Genomic DNA, 18548 nt, shown 5'->3' with positions numbered 1-18548 from the left:
ACAAATAACCAAAATCGTGACTCGTCGGACCACTCCATGCCTTCAGTCAGATACTGGCAAATTTCTGCGTTGTTTGGCCTATTGAAAACGTGAGGGTCTGTACGCTGCTTTAAGCAACGACCTTTTGCTAGTTACCCGACTCCAGGTGGAGATGGACCGGCATTCACTGTTACCAACAATTTCTGTCGGGTTTGAAACCGATTGTCACTCACAAGATGGGACACTCGTCTCCGTATCTGCCGGTTAGGAACTGTTCGTGGCCAGAGCTTTTATGCCGTTTTTCATAGTTGCGAATGGTACACCGTTCCTTGTACACAAAATGGACAATTGTCGTTCATACATCAGCTTCGTTCGCGGCGCGGTCATGAGCACGCCCGTAACACAACACTCCATTCTGTCATGACTTCGTGCCGACCCCCCTCCTGCGCTAATACCGTTCACCCGACTGATACAAACACAACACTTCACTGTCATAACTAATGTCATGGATGGAGGGTCACATGACTGCCAATTCTGTATCATCCACAGCGTTCCAAAGTGAACAATGTGCAATTTTCAGCGGATGACTATTATTCTGACCGGTTGGCTTACACGACTCTAATTCCTTGCAGCACGTAACATACGTTCCATATCAACAGACTTATTGGTCGATTAGACCTGTCGACGTAATGATAATAAGGAAGGCTGGGTGAAATACTGTGTAAATGGAAGAAGTATTTTTTTCACGTATGACAGACAGTTACCTTTTTCACTTATCGCAGGCAGCCACTGCGCAATGTGCATATTTCTCACGTGGTCATCGACTACTCACCTGAAACAAAACAAATAACCCAATCACATACATGAAATTGAACACAACTTAAAAAAGGTCACAGTACACTATAATTTACAATGTTAAAAACAGATCAAAATGTGTTGTTAAGAAACATTTTAATTATTTTTGTTCTAAAATATAACAAGGTTGCAGACTGGTTATTACCATCAGTTACCAGTTTCTTATAGCATTTATAAGTCCCGTGGAGGACACATCGATCATTCGTGAAAGACAAAAGAAACTTTGAGCCTCAACGGAATTGTAAAAAGTATGTCAAGGCTATATGAGCACTGATGTAATCGATATTCCCTTGTGAAATTGGCTTGTTCTTCTGAAAATAAAGACTTTGTAGTCCTACTCGCAAATTTAAATTCACCCAAAGTTTATACCTTCAATATTGTATGAAATACACTCTTGTGAAACTGGATGAACCTTTCTGGAACAACCAGACTGATGATGCCTATCCTTACTGTAAAATTTACCAGAGACATAGTATTATTGGATTATGCCAATTTTAAATGTACATTTATAAAAGTTTTGCACAAAGCTTAATGCTTCACAGTATGTGATGACAGTGGCACGCTTAGCAGACCAATAGGACTATATTAAGTTGCCCGTAAAATGATAGAGTTACCGAAACTTATCGTAATCAGTAAATCCGTACCTAAATGTTAAGACAAGACGAATCAGTCCCAAAAACAGACTCACCATCATCACTGTCGGAATCACTTTAAAACACTGGCACCTTGCGCATCTCTACAGGTCTAATCTTATCACTGTCACTCGAATCCTCGCCAGTCATTCAACAGACACCCGGCTCTTCGTTTTCTAGGAACATCTACATAATCATCGCCAAAAACCTTCTGAATTATTTCAAATTCGTTCACTTCCTTCTGTTTTCTGAATAGGGCCATCTCTAAAAGCAGGAGCACCGTCAAGACGAAAATAGTACTATTTAATATAAAAAATACAATCAAAATGCGAAGTAAGCGAAACAGGACAATCAAGTTTGATACATTGGCTACTGGTGTAAAGACCTAAACAGACGAAGTAGTTAAAATATGTCACAGCAGATGACATCTATAGAGAACACGTAAGAAACGCGAGATATTTCGAGGAACGTCCGTAGCGGATGGCGCGCGAAACACGAGTAAACTCGGGATCCGTTCGCAAGGTGATAAGTATATGGAAGACAATGCGCACCACTTACACAAAACCATATCACAACGTGAAGATTTGTAGGGGATACTGTAGTGTGTCCATATAGATGTGGTTTTCGTAAGTATGTTAAGCACGAATATCCTCAAGCAGCTATGTTGATACGTCTACAGCTATAGTCTGTAAGGTACCTTACGGTGCGTGGCGGAGAGTAATTTGTGTACCACTGTCATTTTCCCCTCTCTTGTTCCAGTCGCGAGTAGTTCCCGGGACGACGATTGTCGGTAAGCCTCCATGTGAATTCGAATCTCTAACGTTATCTTCATGGTCTTTCCGCGAGACGTACGCTGGGAGAAGCAATATATTTGTTTGCCGATCTAGGAACATACGCTCTCGAAACTGTAACAATAATCCACACCGTGATGCAGATTGCCTCTCTTGCAGCGTCTGCCACTGCAGTTGGTTGATCATCTCTGTAATGCTTTCGTGGTTACTAAATGAACCTATAACGTAATGCGCAGCTCTTCTTTGGATTTTCTCTGTTTCCTGTATCAGTCCGATCTGGCACAGAGCACACACTGAGGAGCAACATTCACGTTTTGGTCGAATGAGTGTTTTGTACGCAACTTCCTTTGTTGATGGACGAAATTTCCTGAGGACTCTCTCAATGAATGCCAGCAGCCCAAGTCTACAAAAGTTTGAAAAATTGTCGCAGGTCTCATGAGAGCAAACACAAATTTCCGCAAAATCGTACGCGAAAGGGAAGGTGATGGATATTTTAAACGGGAGCAGGAGAGAGACTTTTATAAACGGTAATATATTTGTAATTAATCGTCACAACAAAACACGAACAGCGAGTAAAAGGGAGCCGAATGCAAAATATGCAAATATTTGAACGGCAAAGCTGTGTATATTTCGACGCGTTATTAAAATTGAGTAACTGCAAAAAATAACGAGAAAAAAGTGCGCAAAAAGCAAGCGTTACCGTCACCGGCTGATGTTTTAATTATTCGGGACGGGTGGTCGCGGCGCGGGGTGGTGAGGGAGGGGTCGCCGAGCAGCGCTGCCGGCGGAAACAAAAGCGCTGCGCCGGCCGGCTTCGGCTTTTTACGGCGTCTTCGGCCCGCCTTAAGTAAATTTGATTAAGAAGAGAGCTCTGCAGCCCGAAATCCCTCCGCCGGTCGGCACGATCGGGCGGAGGCGCTTTGATGTCGAGTGTTCGTAAGAAGTGTAATTATATAAGGCCGTCTCCTTAACGGCGCGGATGCGCACGCTACCGCCAGTAACGAAATTTATGGCAAAGGCAGAGGGGGACGAGATGCGTGCCTTCACTTCTTCGGGGGCACAGAGGGCGCCTATCGGATTGTGCGGAAAGACATTCTGGTACGCTGAGAGCTTCATAGCAGGAGCCGATGTTCAGCAAGTGGCTATGTTCCTATCTTATTCGTCAATCTACTTTAGGCTTCTGTTTTTCGACGTAAGGTGCCCACAAACTTTATTGCAGGCTTGACACATATGAATGTCCAAGCGTACTTGACCGCTTGTTTACGCATGCGTTTTAACCATTCAAGAGGCTCTGCTTAAGGCTTGAACGATTTTCTATTATTCAAGCTTGCACAAGCGCCTATGCTTTAGCGTGTGTACCAAATTTGCCCATGCTTGTACATGCAAAGTTATTTTCGTAGTGGCAGCACGCCAAGGGATCTTATACCAGTCGTAATCCACTCGACGATTATATGCAATCACGTGCTACAGCTGTTTATGGTGCAAAAATGAAAGGAGGATTATGATAGACTTAAGTGTGATGCAGATATGATATGCTGCTGCCCAATACCCATCAGCTGACAATAAAAAAGATGGCGTCTCTAAGAAGTCTAAATCTATCAGAAAATCAAAGCCTCAAAACAAATTGTAATAGAAAGGTGAAACAATGGAGAAGAGTTGGAAGCACGTGACGCCATTTTAGTTCCATTCTGTGGCGAAAAATCACAATATTGCTGCCAATTTTTATTCTTCTATTACAGCTTCTCTCATAGCTATATCTCGCCTTTCAGTGTAGCAAGGAGTTATGAGTTTATTTATTTAATCGTATGGTGATTTTATACAATATACAGTTGGTATAAGGCAAATGATTTTATACAATATACATATGATACGAGACAAGATTAAACCTTAAAGTCCGTGTTTTTCAATCAGTTAATTAAGCTGGGTGTGAGTAAACAAGTCATCGGGAATTCCAGGGTATGAATGAAGTGGACAGCGTTGGACTAAATGTTCAATTGTCTGCTCTTCTTGATTACATTCATACATTGGTGAACTGATCCAGCCCCATTGGTACCTGAAGTAGCTACAACAACCATGTCCAGTCCTTAACCTATTGAGGCGGCGCCAAAGTGATGGGCTCTTGTTCCCAATGTTTTTGTTGACCATGCATGCTTCCAGCTTCCATTTAGATCAAAACCATCCACGATGAGTTGTCCTGCTGTAACACTAGCTGGTCTTCTTGATCGCAATCGTTGCTGTGGCGGATGACAGAATTCCTGGAGAAGTGGTAGAGAAGGTGATTCAGAGATTTTCTTGGCCTCCCTCAGTAGAGCTTGTTTCCGCCTTAAGTGAGGTGGAGGGATGTGACTCAGTACAGGTAACCAGTGGCATGGGGTTGATTTGATGGAACCAGTAATGCAGCGCATTGTTTCGTTAAGTTTTGTGTTTACCTTCTTCAGTTATGAGTGACATATACTACTCTCGTGGATTTATCTTCAATTCACTAAAGTAACGCGGGCGTTCGTTATTCGTTTCGTTAGCCACTCTTAAGATCAAATATCATGTTTCCTCTTTCGCCCCCTCCCCCCTTTTTTTCTAAGTGCACACGTGACTGAAGTCAAAGAACTGTAGGTCAGATTGAACACGCAAGTTTGAGTTGTGTGGATCGAAGTCGATTGATGAAAGTTTGCGCAAAATGCTAGGACAAGCGTCAAGCTTGTAGTCAACTGTGTGAGCATCTTCAGAAAGGAATAATGTTATTTTTACTAGGCGCTGCATACGCAATCCACAACCAATGAGTCGCAGAGGTTATGATAAAGAAATAACTGTATGATCACGAGTTTATATCCTGCTGGGGGAATACACGAAGTTTAACCTGCAAGTCTGCAGCCAGCGTGAGATTTCGATATAGTTAAATATAATTTATGACTCTTCGCAGGTGACTGGTTTGTGAAGACGTATCATCAGTTAAATATTTGTGAGACACACACAAAATTTTTCACGGTGCATAGATTAATTAATCTAAGCCTAACAGACAGAAATGAGAAATTATATACGTCGTCAAATATAAAAATGCGGTCCATTTAGACTAAATATTAGGTTACACTGGGTCAGTAAATGATATATTGGCCCCACTAAACGAAACGTACGTGAACATGCGTTCACACACGGTTTATTAGGTGGTCAAGTGTCGACTGCGGCGGGTTGTCCATTGAAATATGATTCGGAGACCGAAGAGCGAATCAAGCAATTCATCTTGCAGCAAAGCTTATACTCGACGCTGATTAAAAATGAAAAGGAAATGGGTACCAAATTTAATTACTCTTAAGAAATTTGCATGGAGCATCTAATGGGACATTTCACACTCCACAAGCATTCTTGTTCTAAATAAAATAATGACAGAATAAGCTGGAAAATTTTTTGGGTCGTGATCCATGAAAAGGAGAGAACATCTGCGTGGTGAGCAGTTGCTAAAAGCTACTGGCTGGTTCTACAAGGAGAGCCTAGAAACGTTAGCAAAACCAACAATTTTAACTGTTTAGTGAATACATATTTCGAGTATCATAGTTTTATCCTGTTTACAGTAAGGTTCAAATAACAAGTAAGTGAAGGCATGGTTCTATAGACACGAGAGAGAATCTTCTGCGACTTCATCCATTCCCGCCTAAACTATTTGCCACTGGAGACTGCAGCCCCGGCCACGCCAGCTGCTAGTGTCTGAGGCGTCTTTGCTGTTCCAGTTCGCGCCGACTGCAACCTGGTAAGTGCGTCTGTTGGCTCCTGTTGCCATCTGCCTATTCCCGAAATGGGTTCCTCTGAGAGAACAAGATTAGTCAACAGAGAAGGCTTGCAAAGGCCGCTCTCGCACGCTTAGACAGTTTTTTTTTTTTTTGCAGGCTAAAGACAGTGTCAGTATTGAAATGCGTTAAATAAACTGACGCGAATTCAGATTGATTTTAAGTTATCTCAAGGTCGGCTGGAAACTGAAGACTAATCATCGTATCACTGTAAGGGAAGATTGGAATTAGAGGATTCCTGCGATGAAGAGGCACGTTCAGCTACCACAGCCTATAGACTCGAGTCCGTCAGTACCTTCTACCAACTTACCTTATTTCTTAAGTGGTCGCCCTACAGAGATGCCTTTTTGAGTTTCATTATGAATAACAAATCAACTGAAGACATACAAAACTTTAATTACCTCAATTGAACTTCGCGAGGCGAAGCAAGGGATCTACTGAAACATGTGCTTGTCACATCTGGAACTCTACATCTACATCTACATCTATACTCCGCGAGCCACCTTACGGTGTGTGGCGGAGGGTACTTATTGTACCACTATCTGATCCCCCCTTCCCTGTTCCATTCACGAATTGTGCGTGGGAAGAACGACTGCTTGTAAGTCTCCGTATTTGCTCTAATTTCTCGGATCTTTTCGTTGTGATCATTACGCGAGATATATGTGGGCGGTAGTAATATGTTGCCCATCTCTTCCCGGATTGCTTGGAGACTTATTATGTAGAGATATGACAATCTAAAAATAGCTGCAGCCAGACATGCAGAGGCTTTGCTGGCTTTACCTGCAGTCGGCCTTGGCACAGCCACCGATTACACTCAATTAATTAATCGTGTGTGTAGCCATCTGAAGGCCTTAAGCCTTAACCCTGAAGTCCTACTCCACGAAGTCATTCTTTTTGAAGCAATTCTGGCTGGTTTGAGTGGGAGCTAAAAGGTGTGGGTCCACATTCACTGTGGTGTCACTGCCTGACACCACACTTGCTAGGTGGTAGCTTAAATCGGCCGCGGTCCATTAGTACATGTCGGACCCGCGTGTCGCCACTGTGTGATCGCAGACCGAGCGCCACCACACGGCAGGTCTCGAGAGACGTACGAGAACTCGCCCCAGTTGTACGACGACGTTGCTAGCGACTATATGGACGAAGCCATTTCTCTCATTTGCCGAGACACAGTTAGAATAGCCTTCAGCTAAGTTAATGGCTACGACTTAGCAAGGCGCCATTAGCCTTAAATAGCTTGTATATAAAGAGTCACTTGTATCGCCACAATCTCCAGATGTCTCATCAAGAACGATGTATACAAGGATGTATTAAAAGTTAAGTATATTCCAAAGATACGTATTTTCTTTATCACATTCATTAAGTCTCCTGTTTCAGACCTCACTCCATCCTTCGTGAGTTAGCGCGTGCATCTTGGCCGCCTCTTTCAATTAGTGTGCGTAGCGTTGGCAAGTCTGCCGACACTACATTCACCACTCTGAATCATCTTATGAATTGTTTGGGAACAAAATATCAAGCTCTCGGATTGGTACAGTTCAGGAACAGCACTTAAGATGATATGCAAGGCATTTATAGTGCCGTAAGTTAAATGAAGCGTGTGAGACAGGCGCACCTGGCTTACACTGATAGAAAAGAAAATTGAAAATTTTGTAACCTACATCACTCTCTCGCCAAATGCAAGGGATTTCAAGCCATAGGTGTTAAGGGAAAGGCTCCTGCTTGCATGATCTGTAATGGAAGGCACAAAACATTGCTCCACAAATCAGCTGACGCAAGGTGTAGTCAGACTGATGACTCCAGAAGGGAACTCCTAGACAGAGCGAGCCGACGATGCTTTATACCCAAGGTCATGGCACAGAAACAAACAAAATAAGAAAACAGTCATTCCCAGTGTAGCTTTGCCCCTTCTGTCACAAACTTGTAGGGTCGAGGTGTCTTCCAAGCTTAATGATTCTCGCATTATAACCACTTATGCTGTTGTGGACGGTGCTAAAAGTGAGTTACCGAAGTACATAGACGCAACAGGTCGGAACATTCGGTTTGGTCTGTCTCTTGCAGATCCGGAATTCTGTAAGCCTGCCATAACTGATATGATTCTAACGTCAGATATTTCCTTCTATATCGTAAGTATGGGGAGACTAGTGTCAAATCATTTCACACTGATTAGCCCAAAATTTGACTGCATTTTTGTCCGGTAGAATCCCTCCAACTCCACGAAAGGCTGTGTGCAAACAAAATAAATCGTGTGAGGCACATATTCAGAGACATACAGCTCGTTGTGGAAACCTGAGACCTCTGTGCCAGTTTGGTGAATCAAGACAATCCTCTGGACGACTATGGAACATCTCAAATTTAAGGGAAAACCCTCTTTGTGCCTATCCTGAACCCTCTATGCTTGAGATTCCCGCCAATAGGTTGCACAGGTACAAAAGCTGCATCACTCCTTTTGGAAGAGATGGTCCACTGAGTATCTACATTAGCTCATGGGAACGCAACAAATGGACATCGGAAGAAGTACGGTAAAGAAGGATAACTTGCCTACATTGGTGTGGAGGCTAAGTGTCGTCGAGTAGCTGTTTACCGGTCGTGTGTGTGTGTGTGTGTGTGTGTGTGTGTGTGTGTGTGTGTGCAGTTATGGTGATAACTAACTATCGACAAATTAAGAGGCCTATAACAAAACTGTGACCCTACCTAGGTAGTGAATCAGTGATGAGTTCCCTCTGATTTGTGTGACGGTACACGACGATAGCCTATCGCCAAATTACTGTTTATACCATTTACAGCAACAAGACATAACACACAATGTCAGCTTGGGACGCTGTAAATATTTTCGTGTGGATTGACTGACTGATGCAGTCTTAATTCTTAACTGTCATATTGCATGCAAGAACATTTTTCTTACTTTTTGTCTCTCAAATGTCAGTACATTTCATGTCTCTTATGCAGTGTGACAGTGATTTTTTTATGTCTTGTGTTTTAGTAGCTTTCGAGTGTCATACGCAGTGTGCCAGTAGTATCTTCTCGCTTCTGTGTATCCGAAATGTTAAAGTATTTCATTTGTATATGCCCTGATACTGTGTCTAGTGATATTCGGTTGTTCTGTTGTTTTCTTTGTTTGCAACTAACATTTTCATTTGATACTTGTCAAATTTATGTTCATGGGAAGTGGGAGTAGGACCCACGTTGAGTGCCATAACTGCTTTGCCACTCCTCTCTAGTGGCAGGGCAGCGAGTCCTTTCGCACGATGTGCTCAAAACAAATATACAAATGGAAGATCAGAGTCCTGCGAGTTAACTGCGAACATACTTCTTACAAAGCACGCTTCCTCCTCTGCACCACTCCTCTCCTTAGCGTACTTCCTTCACCCACACCCTGCATCCCTATTTATTGTAAAATCAAACAAGTTGAAATTTGTGCATTATATTTACATCTTCGTAAATCACTGGATTGTTGCAATCCTTAGTGCTGAACTGACGGCAATTGCAAGACTTCAGCCTGCCAATGCTTTGTGTCTGACCACCACCACCACCACCACCACCACCACCACCACCACTAGTACTACTACTACTACTACTACTAATAATAATAATAATGTATGGCCTCGACTATATCGTGTCACGCGTTGAGGGTTGTATTTCAAAGAAAATTTAATTACCGGTAATTTATGTAATCAGTGTTACACAGTTACGTAATAGTGATAATAGAAATGATCTTTTAAAAGTAATTTAGTTTCGTATCCGAAACACAATTGAATCCTTTTGTTTTTAACCCTCAGAAAATTTCATTTTACCCCTCAGGTGGTAATTACCCCCGGCTTGGGAAATACTGCATTACATCGTCCTCTCAGTCCTTTTATTACCTCTGGGAATCCAGCAAGAAGCCGCCTTGGTCTGTCTCCCTTTCATTCGCTTGGTTACACGACCCTCTAAAATCCATTTCAATGTTAAGACAGTCGTACTTACGTCCTATATTCCAATCATTCACCACTTGTTTGTTTTCCCATTTTTCACCGTAGGCTGTTTTCCTGCAAATATCTCTCCACTGCTCTCTGAGCAACGCTTAGTTTTCGAATGGTTGTCCCATTAAAATGTCAAAAATGGTAACTCTTAGGTTGGTGCAATAAGTGTGTAGCATTTTTGCTTTGCACGTTGGTATTCCGGTTACTGTGTGTTTATTTATCGATTGTCTTCTATTATGTGTAGTTTACTTTTCCTGTTTGTGTTTACATTTCGTCATTTGGAGACAGTGCCAAGTGCAGAAATCGGAACATTTCCGATATATTTTTCTGTTTGGAGTCAATATTGGGGGCTGACAGCAGGGGAGACAGCCACAAACATTTGCGCTCTGTATGGGATAATGCTACTGGATGGAGAAAAAGCAAGAAAATGGTTCTCTCTTTTTTAAGGAGGATCGTTTTGAGATTAGTGTGTCTCCACGTTCAGGAAGACCTTCGGAGTTTGACAAAGATAGTTTAAACGCATTAATCCACAAAAATCCACGTGAGTACTCGAGTACACGATCGTGCGACATTTGCATACAACAGGGAAGGTTCAAAAATCAGGTCAATGGGTACTGCAAAAATCAGCGGGTGACATCCATGATTGCTCGTCATCAATTGGCTGGTGAATAATACCGACCATTCCTACCCTGTATCGTTACTGATGACGAGAGATGGTGTCTTTATGCTAGCATAAGAAAGGGAAAGGAAAGGAATGGCTGTGCCCTCACAAAACTAACTTCCCAAACAAACATCTACGCACGTCCACAAAAAATAATGTTATGACTCTGATGGAACAGCTACGATATGATATACTACAAATTGCTTCACCGAGGTGGTTAACCACTGCTGAAAATTATTGTCAACAACTGAGACGTCTTGTGGACTCAGTCCAAGAACAAAGACCAAGAAGACTGCCAGTCAACGAAACGCCCGTCCATATTCTGCTAGAGTGACAAAAAACGCTGTACAGGAGATGAGAAGTCATTCCGCACCCAGCTTATTCATCTGATCTCCCAGCCTCAGATTTTCACCTTTTCTGCTCTGTATTGAATATCCTCCAAGGAACTTACTTTCCGCTTGAAAATGCTCTCCCAACACGGCTCGACGAGTTCCTCGCCTCAAAACCACGTGATTTTCAAAGTCAAGGAACCCAAAAGTTACCCCAGCGTTGGCAGACAGTTGTAATAGTGAAGGAGAACATATTATTAACTGAAGTTTCTTATGTGTATCTGTTTTGTTTACTAAACTTATGGAAAAATGCAACGAACTTATGCACCAACCCAATATTTACGAACTATTAAGGTGAGTACATTGAGACGGTAAGGAAGAAAATCAGTAGTGAGAAAGTAGAAACACTGTACAAGCGCCACTTCGTAGAAACGTGCAGGTGGTGGCCGTGGCCAAGTTGGGGAGATTTAGAGGGTGAGCGTACCTGCTGAAAGCTGGCGAGGCGTGGGCCGGTGCCAAGAGGCGTAGGCGGGGAGGCCGTGGCGCCAGACGCGCCCACGCGCCGCCGTAAATCAGCCGTCGTACAATGCTGTCTGCCCGCCTGACTCACCTCCCCAGAGTAATAGCCCACTGCGGCGCTAGTTTTGGCTAGCCGCGGGCGAGTACCACCCACTGGCGGCTTTCAAGACAGTTACTGTGCTCTGATCACGTTAAATGTGACACTGAAGTCAACATTGCGCTCTGCATGCATCAACATCTGTTGTTATGCGACTGGATTCACCCTCCCACAAAACGCATAACACTTCCGGCGGAACACAGGAGTGGAATATTGTAGGAGCTGGACTCAAATCACAGCCATCATTTTCTCAAGATGTCAATGGAAGAACAAAACGCTCTCTTCATCTGTATCTACATTGCGCAACAAAACTAAAGGACCACTTTTTCGAAAACCCCGTAATGATCTCTCATTAGGACGCAGAAGTTTGAAACTTGGTTCAAAGGTGCTGTAACCTTCCGCTGTAATGATACAAAAGCGTGGGGCCCTGTGACGTCACCCTCGCGCTCGGCGACGCTTCAAACATCAAGATGTCGACATGTGCCGAAGAAAAGGCCAGGGCTCAGGAGTTCATGTGAGGTTAAAATGGGTTAATGCACATTTCACCACAACTCTGCCCTACGCCAACGTGCATGTTTCACTCAATGGGAAGGTAGTCGCAGCCGTTTTACCGTCATTTCATCCCTTCTTTTGAAGCCTCTACGATGGAACTCAGAACTGCGATTCCCAGTGTTGAAATCGCACGATTTTCTAATGAAAGAGGAAAATAGTTCAGACACACCATCCATCAGAATCGTCACGAGAAAGACTGAGTGGGTGGCATGAAGTGCGTAATGAAATCACTCCTTCACTTGAGGCGTTGATTCCCATACAATATGCGGTCGAAAAAAAACAGTTCACAGTGCAGTGAGCAACAGGACGAGGTTCTCGACAATTTTTGAGTGCTGACATCCTACAGACGCTTCAACACCTCTCTACAGACATCGTGGGTCAGCAACTTCATTGAACGTGATCGACTCCTTTGGAGTGCAGGGCGACCGCAATTTTTGCTCTGGTGTACAATGTGGAACCATAAGGGATCGTTCAAAACCATTCGCCGAAATTTGAACGCGATGGTTTTTGAGCTCTCCTGTGGCGTGGGGGCGCGTCATTGACGCACGTGTGAATAAAACGGCAAAAGGGTCCCTCTAAGACCTCCCAGTTCGGCAATACCCTCAGTACCATGGATCCACGTTTGCTGAGCACTTTAAAAATGTATCCGTACAGAGAAAACCCGTGAGGAAAGTCCTACGCGCCTGCAGGTAGGCAACCACTTGACACCTCTCTGTTCTGGAGTGCCTACTAGCAGCCAGCACAGGTCTTCTCTGTGCAGGTACATCTTTGAAATTCTCAAGAAATGTGGGCGGGTGGGATTGACATTATTGACAAATGCCTGTTAGCTTCTGTCTCGGGTTCTTCGACGGCGTTCATCTAATGATTTTACTGACGTTTTCGCCAGCACGAGTGGCTGGCATTGTCAAAGCTTCACCCTCCATCGCCGGTGGTGAACTGGAGCCGAGCTCGCGGCCGCAGACTATTATGTACCTGGCGCGCCAACATCGGGTAGCATTCATCTCACGCTAGGTGAGGAGAACCCTACGTCATGGTGACGTAACACTACGTCATGGTGACGTAAATAACCTAAATCGACTACATGGGTGCGTATATCTATCTTTGCGGTTGTACCGATAACGTCAAAGCTAAATGTAAATACATATGTACAAACGAAGTGACAGTAGTTATCTGTTACGCTCATCCCAGTTGAATTAATTATTAGCTGTAATCCCAACAATTTGGGATGGTATTATGTATTTCAGGAACATAATGAATGTCTGAACGAAGGAACCACAACGAAAGTAAAAAAAAAGCTTTGGTCAAATTTTTTTTAATCCGATGAATCGTGCATAAATCGTGAAATAATTAATTATTAAGCTGCAATCCAAAGAATGTGGGCTTTATTGTGTGTTTCATGAACATAACGAATATATGAATGAAGGAATCATAACAATAACGAAAGTGTATTGTTAATTTTCTAGCCTGAAATGAATGCTACCCCATTAAAAAAAAAAAAAATCCGATGAATCGTGTCTAAATCCTGTGGATAGAAACATGAAATAATTAATTATTAAGCTGCAATCCAAAGAATGTGGGATGTTATTGTGTGTTTCATGAACATAAAGAATATCTGAATGAAGGAATCATCACCATAACGAAAGTGTCTAGGCATTTTTTAGTCCGATTAATCGTGCATAAATCATGTGGATAAAAACGTGAAATAGGGATAAATTAAAGTGTTTCGTATTTTTATAAAAGCCAATGAATTATACGTAATTCATGTGGACAGAAACTTTAAACTGAGAAACTGAAGTTCGAAGTAATTCCAAATGTTGCTGGAAATATTAAACCATCTATTTCCATTTAATCTTGCCTTCATGTTGTAAATCAACTAAGAACAATGAACAGTGCAGATTCAAGACGCACAAAACAGTCGATGTATACAGAATGCACAAAACAGTCGATAGGACAACTCGTGAAACTCATGATGACGCGTGCCTACGTCACGCTGACGTAGGGCTCTCCTCACCTAGCGTGAAATGAATGCTACCCGCCAACGTCCGAGAGCTTCTCCGCGGTCATTCCCGGTGCGGTTATCCTCTTGCTACCTGCGACGGTCGTTCGCTGCAGTATGGGAAGCCAGGATCCGTTTACCTTAAGGCTTTCCTCTTTCTTGTTCAAACTGTTCGCGTGTTTTTGTATTTCTACAGCTTCTCTGAACAAGCGCGTGTGATGTGCTTCTCTACAGCCAAAACTTCCGTGTCGGCGAATTTTATTACGTGGTCGGTCTCATTCAGTGCGTGCTCTGCCACGGCCGATTTCTCCACCTGCCCCAACCTGCAATGTCGCTTATGCTCTTTGATCCTGGTGTTAATGGATCGTCCAGTCATTCCGACAAACTTTTCCGCATGTGCATGGTATACGGTATATTCCCGACATTGCAAGTGGGTCTCTTTTCTCCTTCGTCGATCTAAGAGACTCTTTGATCTTCCTTGTCGGTTTGAAAATCGTCTTTACGCCATGTTTGCGCAATATACGGCCGATTCTGTCCGTCACTCTGGAAATGTATGGCAGAAAGGCCGTACCCGACATTTCTTTTTCTGGTTCCTTACTTCGCCGAGTGTTTGGCTCTGTTACACTTCTAATGTAATTTGTGGAGTACCCATTGCTCCTCAGAACAGTTTCCGGTGTTGCATTTCTCGTTTGAGGTTTTGCGGCTCACATATTCGTCCTGCTCTAGTTACGAGCATATTAATCATGCCTTATTAATCATGCCTCTTTTCTGGCTCGGGCGGTGGTTTGATAGTTTGTGCAGGTATCGGTCCGTGAGTGTCGGTTTTCGATACACGCTGTGTCCCAGGTTTTCGCCGTCCCTTGTGACCAGCACATCTAGAAATGGCAGTTTATTGTCCTTTTCTGCTTCCATGGTAAGTGTTGTGTTGGTATGGAGGCTGTTTAAGTGTCTTAGGAAGTCATCTAGCTGTTCTTCACCATGGCTCCACACCACGAAATTATCATCGACGTATCTGTACCACACCTTAGGTTTGCAAGTCGCGAAGTCCAGTGCCTGTGCTTCGAACTGTTCCATGAAGAAGTTGGCCATCACTGGACTAAGAGGACTACCCATGGCGACGTCTTCCAGCTGTTCGTAAAAGTCGCCATTCCACGTGAAATAGCTCGGGGTGAGACATGCATGGAAGAGCTTTTTGATATCTTGCGGGAAAATGAACGTCGGCCGAAGAAACCGACACAGAAGCCAACAGGCAGTTTGTCAACAAGTGGCCACGAAAGCCTTAAGAATTTTGTACTGACATTATTACCGAACTGGGGGTCTTAAGGGACCTTTTGCCGTTTTATTCACAAATCAATGTCGCATCCCTCCGCGATAACGCCACAGGAAAAAGGAAAAAGCAAAACAGTAGGGCAGAAAAAGTATAAGCACCTTCCGCTGCTTCGGATTGCGTTCAATTTTTGTCGAATGGTTTTGAACGGTCCCTAGTGATTCCCTCCTGTGGACCAGAGCAAAAACAGTAGTCGCGCTTTACTCAAATAGGTGGCGATCACGTTCAGTAGGGCTGCTAGCCCACGAACTCCTCAGGAAAGGGTTGAAGCGTCTGCGGCGTATTAGCAGTGTCAAAGATTGTCAAGAACGTCGTCCTGTTGCTCATCGCACTGTAAACTGTAGTTTTCGACAGCAAACTGTATCAGGATCAACGACTCAAGGGAAAGACCCGTTTCACTGAAGCCCTGTATGCCACAGATTGTCTTTTCGTGTCAGTTCTGAGTGGTGGTGTGTCTCAAACGATTTCTTCAACCACAGGTAAGAAAACCGCGTGGTTTCAGCGCTGGACGTCGCAGTTGTTACTTCCATCGAGGAGGCGTCACAAAAGCGGTAAAATGTGGGTAACAGGTGGTGCGATAACCTTCCGTCACGTGGTACGTGCGCGGTAGCACTGGGCAGAACTGTGGAAAAATAACGTCAGGGCCGCGTGCACGCCTGAAAAGACACATGGAAATGAAGTACAGTGTCACAGTAACGCTGACCGGTGAGTGTGACACGTTCAAAAATGTGAATGAGAGTACGCCCAAGCAACATTACGCCTTGGCACCACATAAACAGTCAGACAATGCCCATCCATTTCGTAAACAAACTGTGTGACTTGCGAGCCAGATACAGCCGACGACTGCTCCTGGAGAGCGCTGCGATCCGTACACTACGTTACGGCACACGTAGTATGCACAAGCCGGGCCGTTTCTGAGCGTTCGGCAGCACCGCGGAGTACAGGCAGCGCGTTGTAGGTTGGATGTCACGGCCCCATGTGACGACGGCTTCAGCGACCTCGGCAAGGAAGCGAATTACCTCCGAATGAGCAGATTTCGAGTTAGTAACTCTGGTGGGAAGCCTGTGGTCTTTGGATGGCGCGTCCAGTGAGGACGTGTGCGCTGGCTGCCATGCAAATGGCGTGCGGCGTGCGGGCAGCGCTGCGCGAAGCTCTAGCCGTACTCCCGTTGCTAACTGTACCGTGAGTCACGACCAGTTCCGGCCGCCGAGCCGGCGCACAGTTTCTCAACTTGGTCGCCGTGCCTCCCGCTAGCCACGCAGACGCCATCAGCGCTGACGCCGCACAGTGGGTCAGAATCCCAAAAAGCTGGTCAAAATATAAGTAGTTGTTCAATTTGTACCAAACTTAGTATGTAAGGGTTTACGGAGTTTCTGATTAAGAATATGATATCAAAAAGTGAAAAAAACAAAATGGCGGGCCCAAGATGGCAGGCTCTATGTACACTACTATCATTTTTTACGTATAAAAGTAATTTTTAGGGAATTATCGAGGTTACTGATGATGACAGAGTTCAAAAAATTTAAAAATGGTGGATCCAAGATGGCGGTAAAAACTATGTCTTTTTATTTATTTATATTTATATATTTTTATTCATATAAAAGTCAGCATGTAGTTAATGCTTAAAAAATAAACCAAGAAAGTGGAAAACTCGAAGAAAGGACCAAATATAGGTTACAAGATGGTGTAAAATATTACAAAAAATTATTTCATTTTAATTACAATTATTTATTTTGTAAATTTTTTATAACTTAATTTACAAGTTTTCATTTTCTTATTCTTTTTCATCTTCTGCTTCAACTGAATCGTCATCATCCTCAAACAGTTTCCTCATTATCTGCATCTGCATCTGAATCTTCATAGTCTTCCGCCACAGGAACTAAGAGGGCAACGGCTTCTGGCGACAAACTCTTCAGTTTCTTCGGCGAAGATTTGCGTAAGGAAGAAACGTAGGGGTCTGTCGTTGACAACAATCTCCTGAACACGTCTTCCATAGTCTTAACTCTTGAAAACTTTCGAGAAAAACTCAGGCGATATTGCTTTATCAACTTATTGGTTGATTCCTGAGCATCCTCCGATAGTTGACCGATGGGTAAAATGGCCGAAGAAATAATGTCTGGACCGTGAATCAACAATCTATGGACTGCTGTTGGCATGTTGTACCAGGTGTATTCTTTCACGTAGTGCCTGGCCGCTGCTAAGGCGTATGCTCGAAACTTTTCAACGTCGATCTGACGTCCGCTCGAAATCGTCTGCAAAATTATATGGAAACGGTGGATTAGTTCTTCGGAAACTCCAGTTATCAGCGCTGATGTTGGAGTGTTTTCAAAAAAACGTCGAGCGGTGTTTCCGTCATTCGTACAGCCAAACCCTTGTTTCGGCATGTCAATTACAATTCCAAGCTGCTCTTTGAAAGGTTTTTGAATGTTGGCTTTCAGTATTGCTTTTTCCTCTTTATCTTCTGCTTTACGTGCCTGCCACTTTTTTGTTTTCATTTGGTATGCCAAATGAATACAACATTCAAAACGTCGAATCCAGGCGTGAAGAGTTGATAGTCCGTACTGCAGATAATCGGCGGTAACTTGTTTTTTCAAAACATCGTCAATGTTATTAAATTGGGCAGACGTAGCCTTGCAGAGAGAGCACCGTTGCGCAGATTTCGTGTTGGTGATAGCATTGCACACTTTTACCATCTACCATGGTCATGCTTAAATTGTATTTAATGGAAATGTCTTTCCCATGAATAACTGTTTCGAATGACTGGAGTTGTTCGATCTGTTTGTGGTAATACGCTTTCTCATTTAAAGACGTTTGCTCTGTTTCCTTTGTAAATTCTAACTTCAGTGGTCTGCAAAAGAGGGCTGAAGACGGCTTCGGATTAATCCATAAGATCTTTTCTTCTTTAGTTTCTTCATTTACACCTGCAAGTTTCAGTGGAACAAGCGAAGTGAAAAATAAAGTTGCATCTGAAATACTCAAATCTGAAAACTTCATTTTATACATGCTTTGCCCGGAGGTTCCGTCAAAGCCCCACTTACAAATAAGGGCCATATTAGACATTTCCGAATCACTCATATG

The 18548-nt window shown here is 43.5% G+C and overlaps 1 protein-coding gene across 4 annotated transcripts in view; it reads right to left on the bottom strand.

Annotated features, from left to right (window-relative positions):
• LOC126199361 (transcriptional enhancer factor TEF-1) overlaps positions 1 to 18548 on the bottom strand; it is an 835913-nt gene that overhangs the window by 623978 nt on the left and 193387 nt on the right. For 3 of the 4 annotated variants that reach the window (XM_049936230.1, XM_049936227.1, XM_049936228.1), the window contains exon 1: positions 744 to 811. The exons of the other annotated variant lie outside the window; for it this stretch is intronic. In XM_049936230.1, coding sequence (XP_049792187.1) covers positions 744 to 783 — 40 coding nt within the window. In that variant the 5' untranslated portion in view covers positions 784 to 811. Of the gene's footprint in view, positions 1 to 743; positions 812 to 18548 lie in introns of those variants that run through there. 4 annotated transcript variants of the gene reach the window in all.

Source organism: Schistocerca nitens, chromosome 8 (genome assembly GCF_023898315.1).
Source record: "Schistocerca nitens isolate TAMUIC-IGC-003100 chromosome 8, iqSchNite1.1, whole genome shotgun sequence".
Taxonomy (NCBI): domain Eukaryota; kingdom Metazoa; phylum Arthropoda; class Insecta; order Orthoptera; family Acrididae; genus Schistocerca; species Schistocerca nitens.
This window is presented reverse-complemented; position numbering and strand designations above follow the sequence as displayed.